This window comes from Dermacentor variabilis, chromosome 11, assembly GCF_050947875.1.
Source record: "Dermacentor variabilis isolate Ectoservices chromosome 11, ASM5094787v1, whole genome shotgun sequence".
Lineage (NCBI taxonomy): Eukaryota > Metazoa > Arthropoda > Arachnida > Ixodida > Ixodidae > Dermacentor > Dermacentor variabilis.
The window spans coordinates 126,985,983-127,002,925 of record NC_134578.1 but is presented as its reverse complement, the minus strand read 5'-3'; the positions used below and the strand labels follow the sequence as shown (position 1 = coordinate 127,002,925).

Sequence of the window (16,943 nt, the reverse complement as noted above, 5' to 3'; positions counted from 1 at the left end):
CAAATCAAAATGAACGGCTAAAATTAGTCTATCCCATTAGGTTTCATGCGGGAGATCACGCGAAAGGCAGCCATTCTTCTTTACATGGTTTCTCTCTTTTGCGCTGTCATTTGCGCATGCAAATTTCTTCGTACGGGAATTTTATGAAGCGAAGGCAGCTACAGACCGTTTTCATTGTTTCGTTCATGTTCGTAGGCGCAAATTTTCAAACCTAGTGCTTGGAGGAACATTTCCGCTGCTCTAGAAGGGCATGACAGTGCCCGCTCTTTCATTTCTCCAATCGCTCGCAAACACATTGCATTGCCAGTCTACAGCGGCAATACAAAGCGACGTTTCACCATGCACGTCGAAGTTGATTACCAGTACCGCGCCAGCGTCGACTGGCCGCCGAAGCGACGAGCTCAGCAGCGCATGCGCAAGGGCCGACACCACCCCAACCGAGCTTCCCTGCTTATCGGAGAGAGCAGGGGCGCATGAACACGGGCGCGCCTGAGTATCTGAGTTTAAAAAAAAAAGAACTGTGCCCGAGGCAGTGACAAAGACAAGTGGTCGCGGTCGCTCTGAATCTTATCGTATTATAGAAAAGGCGGGTTGGCGGCGCTTCCTCGAGGGTCAAAACGTACAATCGTCGAACTAGCGCTCCCGGCGTCAAGTGGAGTGCATCCTTCTTCTTGTAACGGTTTGCAATTGACTGCTTGAATGTGCCGACCACGCGTCACGGGTCGCGTATAGAGCCAACCGTTGGCAAGAACGCGTCTAGCGTAGCAGCAGAACCGATCGCGGTTGCGATAACCCATCGCTGGTAGCGAAAAGAAAAAAGGAACGCAGCCACACGCAGTTTGTAGCAATAACCGCACAAACCAATGTGGTTTTATATGTAGCTTCGCAGGTCACAGTAGAAGGGCACTGAAACTTTCTCATAACGCACACTGCTGTAGTCCACAAAGAACAAAGCGCACAAAACAGATCTGATACAGCCGCACTGCATTATTTCGTGTTTTCACTATATCATAACTTTCGTGTGCATGCCACGCAGGCCAGGAGTAAAAGGCAAGAAAAAAAATGATACGCGATCCTAAGCTTTGACTTGGCTGCTGTGGCATTTATGTTCTCTAGGCGAACGCAACGCGCCAGCCTCGACTGGCCGCCGAAGCGACGAGCTCAGCAGCGCATGCGCAAGGGCCGACACCACCCCAACCGAGCTTCCCTGCTTATCGGAGAGAGCAAGTGCGCGTGAACACGGGCGCGTCTGAGTATCTGAGCTTAAAAAAAAAAAAACGGTGCCCGAGGCAATGACAAAGGCAAGTGGTCGCGGTCGCTCTGAATCTTATCGTATTATAGAAAAGGCGGGTTGGCGGCACTTCCTCGAGGTTCAAAACGTACAATCGTCCAACTAGCGCTCCCGGCGTCAAGTGGAGTGCATCCTTCTTCTTGGAACGGTTTGCAATTGACTGCTTGAATGTGCCGACCACGCGACACGCGTCGCGTATAGAGCCAACCGTTGGCAAGAACGCGTCTAGCGTAGCAGCAGAACCGATCGCGGTTGCGATAACCCATCGCTGGTAGCGAAAGAAAAAGACGAACGCACCCACACGCAGTTTGTAGCAATAACCGCACAAACCAATGTGGTTTTAAATGTAGCTTCGCAGGTCGCAGTAGAAGGGCACTGAAACTTTCTCATAACGCACACCGCTGTAGTCCACAAAGAACAAAGCGCACAAAACAGATCTGATACAGCCGCACTGCATTATTTCGTGTTTTCACTATATCATAACTTTCGTGTGCATGCCACGCAGGCCAGGAGTAAAAGGCAAGAAAAAAAAGATGATACGCGATCCTAAGCTTTGACTTGGCTGCTGTGGCATTTATGTTCTCTAGGCGAACGCAATGCACAAACTGAACTCGAATTTCCAATAATGGAAGTTCGTATTTGGCGACATGGTTGTATTTTTGACTAATATTTGCGTTTTTCGCCCGTGCATGCGCTTCACTGCGCTACTCTTTGCCCCTCCAACGCGGCTTCACTGCAATGCGGGAGTGTTCTGCGTTAAGCCGAACCAACAGGCAAAATCGCGCCTAGCACATAGAGTTCCCCCCCCCCCCAAAAGCGGAAAAGAAAAGTAGCCTTATTTAAACGAGAAAGATGCCACGAGTGCCCCAACGGAAAGCTTTAAGGGTTACCGAAGGGTAACTGTGGGCGACGCAACGAGCTTTGGCAAGAAGGACGATGGGTGTAGCGTCACGAGAGATAGGAATAGAGCAGATTGAGGGGCGAGCGAACAAACGCGAGTTAATGACACCTTAGTTTAAACCATGAAAAAAAGAAATGGGCATGCAATGGGGGGGGGGGAAGATGGTCATTAAGGGTTACGGACTCAATTCCAAGAGAAGGGAAGCGTAGCAGGGGGTGGCAGAAAGTTGGGAGGGCAGATTAGATTAGGAAATGTGCAGGGACTACATGGCGACAATTAGCACGTGACCGGGGTACTTGGATACTTATGGGAGAGGCTTTTGCCCTGCAGTGGGCGTAACCAGGAGGAGGAGGATGAAAAGGTAGCAACAGGTCTTCATAACATACAGGTTGGAAAGCTGGAGCACCTTTGAACCCTTGAATATATTTCGCAAGACTTGGCCACACGACAAGTTTGTTTTCGAGGCGTTCGCTCCCACTGCTGCGAAAATGTGCACACAACGGCTGCACGGTAGTTGCCAGAAAGCGGGCACTCTATTTTTCTTTCATAGGGAATCTTTCTTCCACTAGGGCAGCGGATTTTGGCAGGGCGAGCTTGCGTTGGCGCTGTGGTTTACGGATCCAAGCAATAGTGAACACAAAAATCCAGTGTTGGCTTTGAGCGGGATTCACATTGGTTGCCGAACCCACGGCTAATCATACACCCCCCCCCCCTCCCCGTCCTATAGTGGCTCATTACAGCAGACAGAAACATCGGATAAATAACAATCCTATTTCTTAGACATATAATTTGCCGATTCTCCCTCCTGGTTCTTTCTTTTGCTGTCATTTATTTTTCTCGAAGGCCGTAATAAGAAATTTGCTGGTGCGGCTGTCCCATTTGCGCGGCAAGAAGTGCGACGCTACACACAGGTGGAGTGGCCGTTTAATTACTCTCGTGGTCCGCGAACCGGCGTCGTTGCGTATGGTATAGGAATGGTGCGTGTGAAGTCAGTGCTCGCTTCGAGCTTGTGTTCTTCATTTTGATTGAATGAAGTCTCACCGAAGTGAGCGGGGGCCGATCCCGGAGGTAGTGCAATACCGGGCCACCTGCGGCGGAGGTGAAGCAGGCTTCAAGCACTCCGCCAACTTCCAAAAATAGGTTTAATATCGTGGGTCCACATAGAACCCGTATCAGATATTAAGCTGATAAGAACAGAGTTTTTTATTATGCTAGTTACACATCACATCATAAATATTTGTTACGAAACCAAGGAAAAAACGGATAAAAGGTGTGTAGTCTAAAACCGGCAAACAAATGACTAAAAAAACTAGTTAGTGGTGTTAGTAGTAAAAGGCTAAAACTGTAAAGGTGTAAAACAGCAAAAATCGCTTCTCTAAAAACATAAGATCATCTAAGAGGTGCCGACATGGGCTCTAAAAATCTTTGTAGAGGCGCTGATAGTATCGCTGATGCACAGGCGTTTGAGTGTCCGTAGGTACGACCTACTACATAGCCTGCGCATCACCCGGTCGTTCCCCACATCCCAGCTGCCAAGGCAGCCGACGACCACCGCGTCCACCGTCACGCGCTGGAACCGCCGGAGGAGATGACGCTGTACAGGGGCGTACTTCTCCTCCTTAGCCTTCCGGGCGTCCTGGAATGCCTGCAGCCTGTTCTCGAAAGGGCAGCAGACATCCAGTATGAGTGCCTCCTCTCCACGGGCCAGTACCAGGTCGGGCTTGAGTGATGTGTTGCCCACGACCTGGTTCTCCGCAATGACTGTAAACCGACCCAAGGCAGCCTTTTTTATTCTGGCGACGATGGTGTTATGACGCTCCGTCATGGCCCGGCTCTGCCGCATGCAGTGGCAAAGTACATGCGGCAGTGTCTCCTCCCCATACCCGCAGCGTCTGCATCTTTTGTCCGCTGCGGGTGCCCAAAGTCTTGTGGCATTGAGGGGGAGGAGATTTAGACGGGCTCGATGCACGAAGCGCCAGTCGATGAAGTGGGTGTAGCGGCCGGACCTCATGAAGTGGGAGTTTGCCGGGTCGGCCGCCACACACACCATCGCCTTGCCTTGGTTCGGTTTGTCTTGCAGAGTCCTGTCCCTTTCAGTGGAGAGGAGCGCCCGGATGGTCTTAACCAGCTTGTGGCGGTTCCTCGCTGACACAGAGGCCTCTCCGCAGTTGATGCGGGCTCCGTGCTCCAACAGCTCCCAGGCGACGGAGAGGCGACGGGAGGCTTTCCGGGCCTCCGTCCACACAGACTGGACCTGTGTGGACGTTTGTCGGAAGTCGCCCTCCGTCTCGCCTGAGAGGTAGGCCTCCATGTCCTCGGTGTTCGCGGGTCGTCTCAGCCGCCTTGACACTACGCCCTCGAGCTCTCCTGCCGCACGCTCCCGGACCTCCACGTCGGTCGACGTCAGTAGCTTGAAGGCTCCATCCACCCGACAGATGTCGCTGAGCTCCGCCGCAAGTGGGATCCCTGCACTGCCAGCCTGAGAGCTTCCGTACAAGTATTCATTGGAAGCTCTGGCTGGCACGTACAGGGTCTTCTTGATGAGCGGGCGGAGCTCCTCGTCCAGGCGTTGCCACTCTCCTTTGCTGGCAAGGCCCACCCGCATGGCAAAGTTGAGGGCTGGATACAAAAATGTTTTGATAGCATCCAGCCTCTGCCATGGGGCGAGCATAGAGGAGAGCAGCTTTCTGCCCAGGTGGATGGCCTCGTCGACCGTCGTCTCGTCCGGTAGCACCCTGAACCCCACTGGACGGCCCAGGAACTTGTGCCCCTGGAAGTCGCCAAGCGCCGGAATCGGGTCGCCACCCACGGTGAAAGAGGTGGGCCGTGTACCCACGGGGTGGCGACCAGACAGGTGTAGAGACCGGCACTTGGCGGCGTTGAGTCGCAGCCCGAGCCGGGCCGACAGGGCTGTTACACGGTCCAAGCGGCTCTGCAGGGTGGTGGGATCCGCGGCCAGCAGCGTCAGATCATCGGCGTAGGCAAGGATGTTGTGCTGCCTATCGCCTCCCTGTACTGCACGGATGACCGGGTCCACCACCAGGTTGAAAAGCAGGCCGCTCAGAGGACAGCCCTGTCTCAGCCCAGCTCCGATGGTGATTGGCTCCGTAATGCCAGCTGCTGCCACGACGCAGGTGGTGTTGGCGCGGTAGAGGTCTTCAACGATGGTAGCAAAGGCCTCCCCCGCGCCGGCGCAGCGGACAGCGTCGACGAGGGCCTGATGGGCGACCGAGCCGAAAGCGTTGGCAAAATCGAGGAACCCCACGCACAGCTCCCCGCCTCCTGTCCTGGCATCATCCAGGCGTCCCTGCAGCACGAAGTTGTGTTCAAACACCCCATCGTGCGGCAGGAAGCCCTTCTGACACCTGGACAGCACCGCATGGTCGCCCAACCACCTCTGCAGCCGGGTGGTGAGACACCCGGCATACAGTTTGGCGATCGTGCGACCAAGGGCAATGGGTCGCCAGTTTGTGGGGTCCTCGCGGTCGCCCTTCTTGTAGATCAGGATAGTCCTCGTCGATTTCCAGCTCAGGGGCGTGCGGCGGTATTGGAGGCATACGTTGTATACCGCCGCCAGGAACCTGCCCTCAGGGTCCACCTGCCTCCAGTGGTGGTACGTGAGGCGGTCCTCCCCTGGAGCTGTACTCTCGCATTTACGGAGCTTGGCTGCGACTTCTTCCGGTGTAAAAGGGCACAAGTCCAGTTCTTCGGTGGCTGCAAGCCTTGACCTCAGGATGCTGGTATCCACGGGTGTTGGTGACCAGAGGTTCGAGTAGTGGTCCTGCAGTGCGTGGGGGTCGATCGGACAGAGCTGGGACGGGCCTTCAGTGATTAACCGCACTGCCCGGCGCCGGTTCCTTCTGTATAGAGTTTGTATCTGCTGGGGGTTGTCGGGGTTCACCTCGCGCCTCCGTGATTGGCGCGAGTCCCCGACTGGCAGCCGCAGGTGTTTGGTTGCGGCTGCAATGGCACGGTCGAGGATGTTTTCAAACCGTGCCCACTCCCCAGCAGACTCAGGCAACCGGCTCAATGCCCGCAGCTCTGCCGTTTCCTCCGCTAAGGTCCACGCACTGCCCTCTGGCCGTGTGGTACCAGCATGTTCGTCCTGGGTCCCGAAGTCCTGGTTGCTTCCGTCATGGTCCTGCACCTCTGCCCTGCCTGGGGAGAGCTCCTGCATGGCCGCCGGCTCGTGAGCCTCGGAGACTGGTGCTCCCGGGCTGCCTCGGTTGGACGGCAGCGATGGTGTTGGAGAGGGAGAGGCCGAGGCCGCGGTCCGCCCTGACTGGTTTGGCGTCCGCGGAGAAGGTGCCTCGGCCGTCTCGCCATCGCTGCTGTGTCCGGGTGTTCCCCGAGGTGCCACAGGAGACGGCTCCTGGTCGGCGGCCTGCCCGGTCGCCACTGCTGGTGTTCCAAGAGGGTCCTCAGCGGGACCCTCGGTGCTGTCCTGCTCTGCTGGGGGGGTGCCGTTGCTGTCCTGCTCCGACGCACCAATGGCAGCACCCGCGGCGAGATCACGCCTGGCTGCTAGTGCCGCCTCCCTCCTGTGCCACTGCTCGTGGTTGCTCAAGCCCCTCCTTGTGGGGAAGGACATTGAGCAACTGCCACATTGGTGTGGCAGGGCAGCAGGGGGGGCGGCAGTCGAGTTGGCTGCAGCCAGGCAGGCGTGAGAGGCTGGTCGAAGCCCCAGTGTCTCACCGCAGATGCTGCACACGTTGATGGTGCGCCGGATTCTGGTGCCGTGTTCGAGTTCCAGGTGCCGCTGGAGGGACTGCCGCCGCGCTGTCCATTTGGCCGCGGCATAGGCAGCTCGGCAGCCCTCTTCGCAGCACCGCACCGTGTGGGGCACGGGAAAGAACACCGTGAGGGTGCCATCCTCACGGGCCGGCTGGCGTTCCTGCCCAGGGGTGTTGGGGTCGCCATCGTCCTCGCTGATGTCATGGACCGTGCGGCCGTGGCCCCCAGAGTCCATTAGATGGTCTTACCTTCCGGACCCGGCGGCTCTCCTTAAAGGAGGCCAGGTCCGGAGGCTAGGGGGCCACCAGGGATGGCAGCGAGTGGGCCGGGCCCATGACAGACGATGGCGAAGGCAGGGGCCAGCCGGTTGTGTCCCAGCACAGCACCAGTCGGGACGGCAGGACCAGCGGGCACCCCGCAGGCAGGCAGCACCAAGCAGTGGTCGGGCCGAGCGGGGCAGGAGTCTCCGAGGGGCGGCAGGCAGCGCCAGGCAGCGGCAGGACCAGGAAGCGGGCCGGTGTGGGTCGTCCAGGGGCCACCAGGTAGCAGCACGTGGGTTGTCCTGGAGGCAGTGCAGCAGGGAGCCGAGGGCCTGTAAAGACAGGGCTGGGATAGGGGAAAGACACTGCTATAACCGGAGCAGGTAGCCGGGCGCCTCTACAAAGATAAGTGTGTCAAAGGCCGGGCAAGCCAGCTGCATTGACTACACTTTGATCTTAGCCAAAAGGCCGAGAAGCGATGTCCTTCACTTCACTCCATTGTACTACTGCCTTGTGGGCGCCCTGCCGACATTGGTAACCTCAGCAACAGCGTGGGCAATTTTCTAAATTTCAGCCTGTCTAGAGACTCTATGCTCTCTATCTGAGGAATAAACTCGCGACGCCTCAGTCTTTCGCTGTTAACGAAACGCTGTCGCGTAGAAACGAGACCCGAGTGCAAGCTTGTTTGTAAGGCCAAACCAACGACGGCAACCTCGTAGAAAACGGAGCAGGCGAGCGGAAAACACGCGCAAGGGGAATGCTTACTTCCGTCTGAATGCGGCCGCTCGAGGTGACTTTCTTTGAGGCCTTCGTTTCAAGCCCGTGCGCAAGTGTAATATAGCACGCGCATTTCCTTCATTTCTTTTTATTTACCGCAAGGCCCACTGAAAATTTTGATACGGCACAGGCCGGGACGGATCGCAACGTGTAGAATCGACCGGCAGGATTAGGTAGCGTGCCCCATGTACGAAGACGAGCAACATAGAAGTGAATGAAAAAAAAATAAATATAGAAAAGACTGCGCACTCCTTCCAACCGGAAACAGAGGGGGGAGAAGAATCGCCATGTGAAGCACAGGTATTGTATGTTAAAAAAAGTGCTACCTCATAATCTTTACCACTATCCCGCGCGCGTGTGTTTGTATATGTATATATACACACATACATATATATATATATATATATATATATATATATATACACACACACACACACACACACACATGCTAGCGTAGCTTAAACGCAGCTTTGAAGCTCAGCCTTACACAAGAAGAAAGCACCACCCCTTTCGCAATCCCCATTTGAACCATTTAAGTGAGAAACGTGAGTACAGCCAGGTCGTTCGAAACTGGCGCGAAAACGCACTGGCGCCATCTGTGTACGGAACTAGGAAAACCTACGGACTTCGCCATACAGAAAGAACGGTAGATGGCGCGAGCGAACTAGAGCCAGTGAGTAATGGCAGAAACGTCTTGGGAAGAGAGAAAAAAAAAACACGCAAAGGTTGTTGGCTTGTGGCAGCATTCTATTTTACAGCGAGTAAAGAGCATAGCAGCTTCTAAAGGAGCAGCTAAAAAAAGAAGAACGTGAGAGAGGGAGACAAACAGGCGTGTTTCCTTAGAATGCAGAGCATGCAGCACACACAATCAAGTGCCAAAGAGACCGGGAAAGCAGATGGCGCGAAGGCGTATGTCGTCAAAGCTTGAAAGCAATTTATAAACTACAAGGCGCGCCGAAGTCAACCTACTCTCATCAGGTTGCTCCCGCCTCCGATTGCATTTAAATTAAAATTACAGTCGCCTCAAAGGCAGAGAGAGAGAGAGAGAAAATAAATACACTCGCTTCGTGCAGCTGCACACGTTCAAATTTTACAGCAAGAGCACTCCCGAAAGCGCAAAGCCCGCTGCTGCCTGGCCGGAATGCGCTCGCTTCAGGAAATCGCCGTGCTTGCCTCGGCAACCAAGAGGTGTCGCTTGGCACACTGCTGCATTGTAGCACACCGGGAACCGTGCAGACGTCGGCGATCGCCTCGACATCGCTGCGAGCGCTCGAAGAGACAAAGTCCGAAACGACGTCAGCCGGGGCGGCGGGAGCTCGATACCCTTCACGAAACTTCTGCGTGTACACCGCCGAACGGCCACGACGGAATCGCTGGCATCCTGCTCGCAGCTGCATTGTGTCGCGCCGGGAATCGTGGAAACACCACGCAGACGTCGGCGTCGGCCCCGACATGGCTTCGAGCGCTCCAAGAGACTAAGTCCGAAACGACGTCAGCCGGGGCGTCGAGCACGCCGCCCGCGCTGGTCGCACTCGTGCTCGGAAATGGCGAAGGGGACCGCGCTAGCGTGCCTTGAATCGGTGAGCGGCGGTACCGCGGCGATCGCGAGAGCTCGTATCAGCCGCGCCAAAGCGAAATATTGGCGCTCGACTCGGCGCAGTACGCCGCCTCGTCGCACGAGTACGGCCCCATGGAGGTCTGGCCACTTATCGCTGCTATTATAAGGGGAGAACCGGGCCGGCGTCGTCGTCGGCGCCGCGACGTTGGCGCGCGCTCTCGAAGAGACAAAGTCCGAAACGACGTCAGCCGGGGCGGCGGGAGCTCGATACCCGTCACGAAACTTCTGCGTGTACACCGCCGCACGGCCACGACGGAATCACTGGCATCCTGCCCGCAGCTGCATTGTGTCGCGCCGGGAATCGTGGAAACACCACGCAGACGTCGGCGTTGGCCCCGACGTGGCTTCGAGTGCTCCAAGAGACAAAGTCCGAAACGACGTCAGCCGGGGCGTCGAGCACGCCGCCCGCGCTGGTCGCACTCGTGCTCGGAAATGGCGAAGGGGACCGCGCTAGCGTGCCTTGAATCGGTGAGCGGCGGTACCGCGGCGATCGCGAGAGCTCGTATCAGCCGCGCCAAAGCGAAATATTGGCGCTCGGCTCGGCGCAGTACGCCGCCTCGTCGCACGAGTACGGCCCCATGGAGGTCTGGCCACTTATCGCTGCTATTATAAGGGGCCATACGGTCCCGGCTGACGTTGTACCACAGTGCGATTTTCGGCTTGCGCGTCTTCGTAGCTGTTTCCACGCACTGCTGCGGAGTCGAGAATCGTGCCCAGGCACGGCTACGCGAGCGCTCGAAGCGACCGAAGTCCGAAACGACGTCAGCCGGGGCGGCGGGAGCTCGATACCCTTCACGAAACTTTTGCGTGTACACCGCCGCACGGCCACGACGGAATCGCTGGCATCCCGCTCGCAGCTGCATTGTGTCGCGCCGGGAATCGTGGAAACACCACGCAGACGTCGGCGTCAGCCCCGACATGGCTTCGAGCGCTCCAAGAGACAAAGTCCGAAACGACGTCAGCCGGGGCGTCGAGCACGCCGCCCGCGCTGGTCGCACTCGTGCTCGGAAATGGCGAAGGGGACCGCGCTAGCGTGCCTTGAATTGGTGGGCGGCGGTACCGCGGCGATCGCGAGAGCTCGTATCAGCCGCGCCAAAGCGAAATATTGGCGCTCGGCTCGGCGCAGTACGCCGCCTCGTCGCACGAGTACGGCCCCATGGAGGTCTGGCAACTTATCGCTGCTATTATAAGGGGCCATACGGTCCCGGCTGACGTTGTACCGCAGTGCGATTTTCGGCTTGCGCGTCTTCGTAGCTGTTTCTGCGCACTGCTGCGGAGTCGAGAATCGTGCCCAGGCACGGCTACGCCAGCGCTCGAAGCGACCGAAGTCCGAAACGACGTCAGCCGGGGCGGCGGGAGCTCGATACCCTTCACGAAACTTCTGCGTGTACACCGCCGCACGGCCACGACGGAATCGCTGGCATCCCGCTCGCAGCTGCATTGTGTCGCGCCGGGAATCGTGGAAACACCACGCAGACGTCGGCGTCAGCCCCGACATGGCTTCGAGCGCTCCAAGAGACAAAGTCCGAAACGACGTCAGCCGGGGCGTCGAGCACGCCGCCCGCGCTGGTCGCACTCGTGCTCGGAAATGGCGAAGGGGACCGCGCTAGCGTGCCTTGAAACGGTGAGCGGCGGTACCGCGGCGATCGCGAGAGCTCGTATCAGCCGCGCCAAAGCGAAATATTGGCGCTCGGCTCGGCGCAGTACGCCGCCTCGTCGCACGAGTACGGCCCCATGGAGGTCTGGCAACTTATCGCTGCTATTATAAGGGGCCCTACGGTCCCGGCTGACGTTGTACCGCAGTGCGATTTTGGGCTTGCGCGTCTTCGTAGCTGCTTCCGCGCACTGCTGCGAAGTCGAGAATCGTGCCCAGGCACGGCTACGCGAGCGCTCGAAGCGACAGAAGTCCGAAACGACGTCAGCCGTGGCGGCGGGAGCTCAACGCCTTTCACGAAACTTTGGCGTACAAGCCGCCGCACGGCCACTACTTAGTCGGCGTCACCGTGCAGAGGGCTGCACTATAGCTCGCCGGGAACTGGGGGAGAACCTGGCGGGCGTCGTCGTCGGCCCCGCGACGTTGGCGCGAGCGCTCGAAGAGACAAAGTCCGAAACGACGTCAGCCGGGGCGGCGGGAGCTCGATACCCTTCACGACACTTCTGCGTGTACACCGCCGCACGGCCGCGACGGAATCGCTGGCATCCTGCTCGCAGCTGCATTGTGTCGCACCGGGAATCGTGTAAACACCACGCAGACGTCGGCGTCGGCCCCGGCATGGCTTCGAGCGCTCGAAGAGACAAAGTCCGAAACGACGTCAGCCGGGGCGTCGAGCACGCCGCCCGCGCTGGTCGCACTCGTGCTCGGAAATGGCGAAGCGGACCGCGCTAGCGTGCCTTGAATCGGTGAGCGGCGGTACCGCGGCGATCGCGAGAGCTCGTATCAGCCGCGCCAAAGCGAAATATTGGCGCTCGGCTCGGCGCAGTACGCCGCCTCGTCGCACGAGTACGGCCCCATGGAGGTCTGGCCACTTATCGCTGCTACTATAAGGGGCCATACGGTCCCGGCTGACATTGTACCGCAGTGCGATTTTCGGCTTGCGCGTCTTCGTAGTTGTTTCCGCGCACTGCTGCGGAGTCGAGAATCGTGCCCAGGCACGGCTACGCGAGCGCTCGAAGCGACAGAAGTCCGAAACCACGTGAGCCGGGCCGGCGGGAGCTCGACGCCTTTCACGCAACTTTGGCGTACAAGCCGCTGCACGGCCACTACTCAGTCGGCGCCGCCGTGCAGAGGGCTGCACTATAACACGCCGGGAACCGTGAGAGAACCGGCCGGGCGTCGTCGTCGGCCCCGCGACGTTGGCGCGAGCGCTCGAAGAGACACAGTCCCAAACGATGTCAGCCGGGGCGTCGAGCACGCCGCCCGCGCTGGTCGCACTCGTGCTCGGAAATGGCGAAGGGGCCGGGCTAGCTTTCCTCGAATCGATCGGCCGGGGGCCGCCCCGTAGGGGGACCGAAAGGCGATCGTCCAGGAAACGGCACTGGCCATTCGCGAGAAATTGCCGTTCGCGCATTCGATGGACGCGCTGCAGTTTCACGACTTCGGCATGGTGCCGCCGACGTAAGCTTTCAATCTTGCTCGCGGCGTTACGAGGCGGCACGATTTCCGCCAAACGCTCGTCGAAAGTGCCACGAGTACGGCCCCATGGAGGTTTGGGTACTTATCGCTGCTATTATATGGGGGTCCCAGAGAGCAGTCGCCCCCAAAGCGACCTGGGTGTTTGATGTGCGGCGGGCTTCGTGCCCGTCAAGCGTGTCCCCGGTATCGCTCCCGTGGATCCCACAGCTGACGTCTGCAGCCTCATCCGCTTGATGCGTTAGGGGCTGGTTGTCGGACGACGCTTTTTCCACGATATCGAGGTGTGTTCCCCATCGTCCTCGGACGAGTCAAATACGAAAGCGCCGAAGGCGCGGGCGTGACCCGTCGCCTGGCGGCTTTGCCGTCTCGGCTACGTTGCAAGTGTCGGTCGGTCCACCAGTGCTGCGGGCTCGAGAGAAACCGCAAGCCGCGATCGAGTTGACACAACCAGTCTATCGAGAATGTTGCGTGCTTTTTGCCGCGTGGCGATACCCGGCCCTGCTGGGAGGGCGCCGTAGCGAGCTCGAACGCCGTCGTCTCGGACTGTGCAAAGTGCTACACTTTGCGAGAACGAAGCGTGTTGGGGCGCCTGAAGGTGGCCTCGGCATCGCAAAAACGGCGTCCGGCCTGCTTGAAAGGCTGGACGCGCAGTTGAACGATTACCTGGTTGATCCTGCCAGTAATCATATGCTTGTCTCAAAGATTAAGCCATGCATGTCTAAGTACATGCCGAAATAAGGCGAAACCGCGAATGGCTCATTAAATCAGTTATGGTTCCTTAGATCGTTTCTTCCTACTTGGATAACTGTGGCAATTCTAGAGCTAATACATGCAGTGAGCCTGAAGCCCTTTGGGCGACGGGTGCTTTTATTAGACCAAGATCGATCGGGTTTCGGCCCGTATTGTGTGGTGACTCTGGATAACTTTGTGCTGATCGCATGGCCACGAGCCGGCGACGTTTCTTTCAAGTGTCTGCCTTATCAACTTTCGATGGTAGGTTACTTGCTTACCATGGTTGTTACGGGTAACGGAGAATCAGGGTTCGATTCCGGAGAGGGAGCCTGAGAAACGGCTACCACATCCAAGGAAGGCAGCAGGCGCGCAAATTACCCACTCCCGGCACGGGGAGGTAGTGACGAAAAATAACAATACGGGACTCTTTTGAGGCCCCGTAATTGAAATGAGTACACTCTAAATCCTTTAACGAGGATCAATTGGAGGGCAAGTCTGGTGCCAGCAGCCGCGGTAATTCCAGCTCCAATAGCGTATACTAAAGCTGCTGCGGTTAAAAAGCTCGTAGTTGGATCTCAGTTCCAGACGAGTAGTGCATCTACCCGATGCGACGGCTCGGACTGAACATCATGCCGGTCCTTTCTTGGTGCACTTCATTGTGTGCCTCGAGAAGGCCGGTGCTTTTACTTTGAAAAAATTAGAGTGCTCAACGCAGGCGAGTCGCCTGAATAAACTTGCATGGAATAATAGAACAAGACCTCGTTTCTGTTCTGTTGGTTTTTGGAATACGAGGTAATGATTAAGAGGGACAGACGGGGGCATTCGTATTGCGGCGCTAGAGGTGAAATTCTTGGACCGTCGCAAGACGAACTACTGCGAAAGCATTTGCCAAGAATGTTTTCTTTGATCAAGAACGAAAGTCAGAGGTTCGAAGGCGATCAGATACCGCCCTAGTTCTGACCATAAACGATGCCAACCAGCGATCCGCCTGAGTTACTCAAATGACTCGGCGGGCAGCTTCCGGGAAACCAAAGTGTTTGGGTTCCGGGGGAAGTATGGTTGCAAAGCTGAAACTTAAAGGAATTGACGGAAGGGCACCACCAGGAGTGGAGCCTGCGGCTTAATTTGACTCAACACGGGAAAACTTACCCGGCCCGGACACTGGGAGGATTGACAGATTGAGAGCTCTTTCTTGATTCGGTGGATGGTGGTGCATGGCCGTTCTTAGTTGGTGGAGCGATTTGTCTGGTTAATTCCGATAACGAACGAGACTCTAGCCTATTAAATAGGTGCGGGGTTCCCAGCACCTTACAACCTTCTTAGAGGGACAAGCGGCTCCTAGCCGCACGAAACAGAGCAATAACAGGTCTGTGATGCCCTTAGATGTCCGGGGCCGCACGCGCGCTACACTGAAGGAAGCAGCGTGTCTTTATCCCTGTCTGAAAAGACTGGGTAACCCGTGGAACTTCTTTCGTGATTGGGATAGGGGCTTGCAATTGTTCCCCTTGAACGAGGAATTCCCAGTAAGCGCGAGTCATAAGCTCGCGTTGATTACGTCCCTGCCCTTTGTACACACCGCCCGTCGCTACTACCGATTGAATGATTTAGTGAGGTCTTCGGACCGATGTCCGGCGCGGCCTTTCGGTTGCGCCGGTCTGTTGGAAAGATGACCAAACTTGATCATTTAGAGGAAGTAAAAGTCGTAACAAGGTTTCCGTAGGTGAACCTGCGGAAGGATCATTACCGGATTGTGAAGGGTGACGAGCGCCATTGTTTCAACCCCGTGTGGGTGAAGCAGCTCGCTGCGCCCGACGCTTTCCGCCGCTGGCCCCGCTTGGACGCGGGGACGGCTATACCCGAACATGCCGGGGACTGCCTGAATTTTGAGGGGCGCCCCGTGCCAAATTTGTTGCGCCCAGTGGACGCAGGCTGCAACCTTGGACGGTTGGCTTGGCCGCGCCCGCGGGTAGAAACGGCGTAACGCACAATGGGTGGGCTTTCTGTCCGCCTCGGCGCTCTTGCGCGGAAGGGGAGTAAGACGACCCGACCTGCTGCTTTGCCCAGTACGAGGGGAACGGCGAAGCGTGCGGTCGGTCAAGGAACTGACGGTCGAGAGCAGCTGCCGCTTAGTACGCACGGAACCGTGGTGCGAGCGCTCTCCCGTCCTCCGCGGCAAACGCTGCCGAGTCTGAAAAGGCTGGCGGCTGCCGGTCGCTTCCTGCGGCGAGTATGGAGTAACGACCCGACTTTGTTGCTGCCCAAGTACTAAAGGAACGGTGTGGCGCTCGGTCGGTCATGGAAGTGGCGGTATGAGGGTGCGGCTGCCAAGTACGGAAGGAACCGTGGCCTAAAGCGCTCTCCCGTCCTCCGCGGCAAATGCTGCCGAGCCCGACAGGGCCGGCGGCTGCCGGACGGCTCCTGCTCGTGACGCGCGAGGTGTCCGAGATCGCGGTTCAATGCGACGACGTCTGCAGGCTATTTGCCCGCCGCCGAGGGAAAGGCGGCGTTGCTGCGAAGTACCGAAGGAAACGCGGCTTTGCTACGTCGGAAGCGTTCTGCGGTTAGCGGACTTGTGCGCGCTTTGGGAAGGCGCCGCACGTCGAAAGAGGAAAAGTACGGACAGACGAGGGACCGTAGTCCCGGATTCGAACGCACTTGCGGCCAAGCACCTTGCTGGCTTCGTCTTCCGCCTCAAGTAGACTTGTTGTGGCTCCGGCGCAGAAAGCCCCTCCCTGGCACTGGCCGAGTGGTTTTGGAGAGCTGCGCGAGTACGCACGCCGAAAGAGCGCACGCCGAAAGGCGCTCTTCGAAACCACACACAGGGAGACGCCACGTGCCTGAAACCCTGGTTGTACTGTACCGAATTGAACAAACTATTTTTCACGACTCTAAGCGGTGGATCACTCGGTTCTCGGGTCGATGAAGAACGCAGCCAGCTGCGAGACTTGGTGTGAATTGCAGGACACACTGAGCACTGATTCTTTGAACGCACATTGCGGCCTTGGGTCTTCCCTTGGCTTCGTCTGTCTGAGGGTCGGATCACATATCAAGAGAGCCTTCGGCGCACAGGGAAGGTGCGTCCGTCGACTCGTTTTGACCGCGTCGGCATCATGGACAGTACGTTGAGCGCTAATGCCACGCGCCAGCGACCTCACAAAGAAGGAGACGGTGGCGAGCCGTTGTGCCAAATCTTCGAAGAGACGGAAACGAGGCATTATATTCTACTGCAGCGCGACGTGTGCGCGCCTCTAGCAAGACCGCCGCAGGATGGTGTCGGATACCTGCAGGGAAAGAGCGGTCCAAGCGCGAGGTGCCAACGTCCGTTGCCATGTAGCGCGCACGTTTGCGAGAGAGTCGGAAGCGATCGCAATCTGCGTTGTTTGCCTTCGGAGTACGTCGAGCTCCAGAGCTGGTCGCTCGTTCGTGTCACCGCAGCTGTGTGGGCACCCCTTCCGGGCTTCGTCGCAGGAATCTGAAGATTCTTTGCGAGGAGCGGG

The 16,943-nt window shown here is 57.6% G+C and overlaps 1 protein-coding gene and 3 non-coding genes across 4 annotated transcripts; 2 read left to right on the top strand and 2 right to left on the bottom strand.

Annotated features, from left to right (window-relative positions):
- Positions 1 to 3,238: 3,238 nt before the first annotated feature.
- LOC142565061 (U2 spliceosomal RNA) lies at positions 3,239 to 3,429 on the bottom strand. Its single transcript, XR_012824780.1, has one exon. It is a non-coding gene; the product is annotated as a U2 spliceosomal RNA (small nuclear RNA).
- Positions 3,430 to 3,585: 156 nt separating this feature from the next.
- On the bottom strand, positions 3,586 to 5,405 carry LOC142563517 (uncharacterized). Its single transcript, XM_075674065.1, has one exon. The coding sequence runs from the start codon at positions 4,861 to 4,863 to the stop codon at positions 3,586 to 3,588; it is 1,278 nt and encodes a 425-aa protein (XP_075530180.1). The 5' UTR covers positions 4,864 to 5,405.
- A 7,969-nt stretch (positions 5,406 to 13,374) lies between these two features.
- On the top strand, positions 13,375 to 15,189 carry LOC142565119 (small subunit ribosomal RNA). The gene has a single exon (XR_012824804.1). It is a non-coding gene; the product is annotated as a small subunit ribosomal RNA (ribosomal RNA).
- Positions 15,190 to 16,330: 1,141 nt separating this feature from the next.
- On the top strand, positions 16,331 to 16,483 carry LOC142565025 (5.8S ribosomal RNA). Its single transcript, XR_012824748.1, has one exon. It is a non-coding gene; the product is annotated as a 5.8S ribosomal RNA (ribosomal RNA).
- The last annotated feature ends 460 nt before the right edge of the window (positions 16,484 to 16,943 follow it).

What these genes read in the sequence shown, in the direction of transcription:
- LOC142563517 (XM_075674065.1), bottom strand. Translation starts at nt 4,863, where the DNA reads ATGCTCGCCCCATGGCAGAGGCTGGATGCTATCAAAACATTTTTGTAT.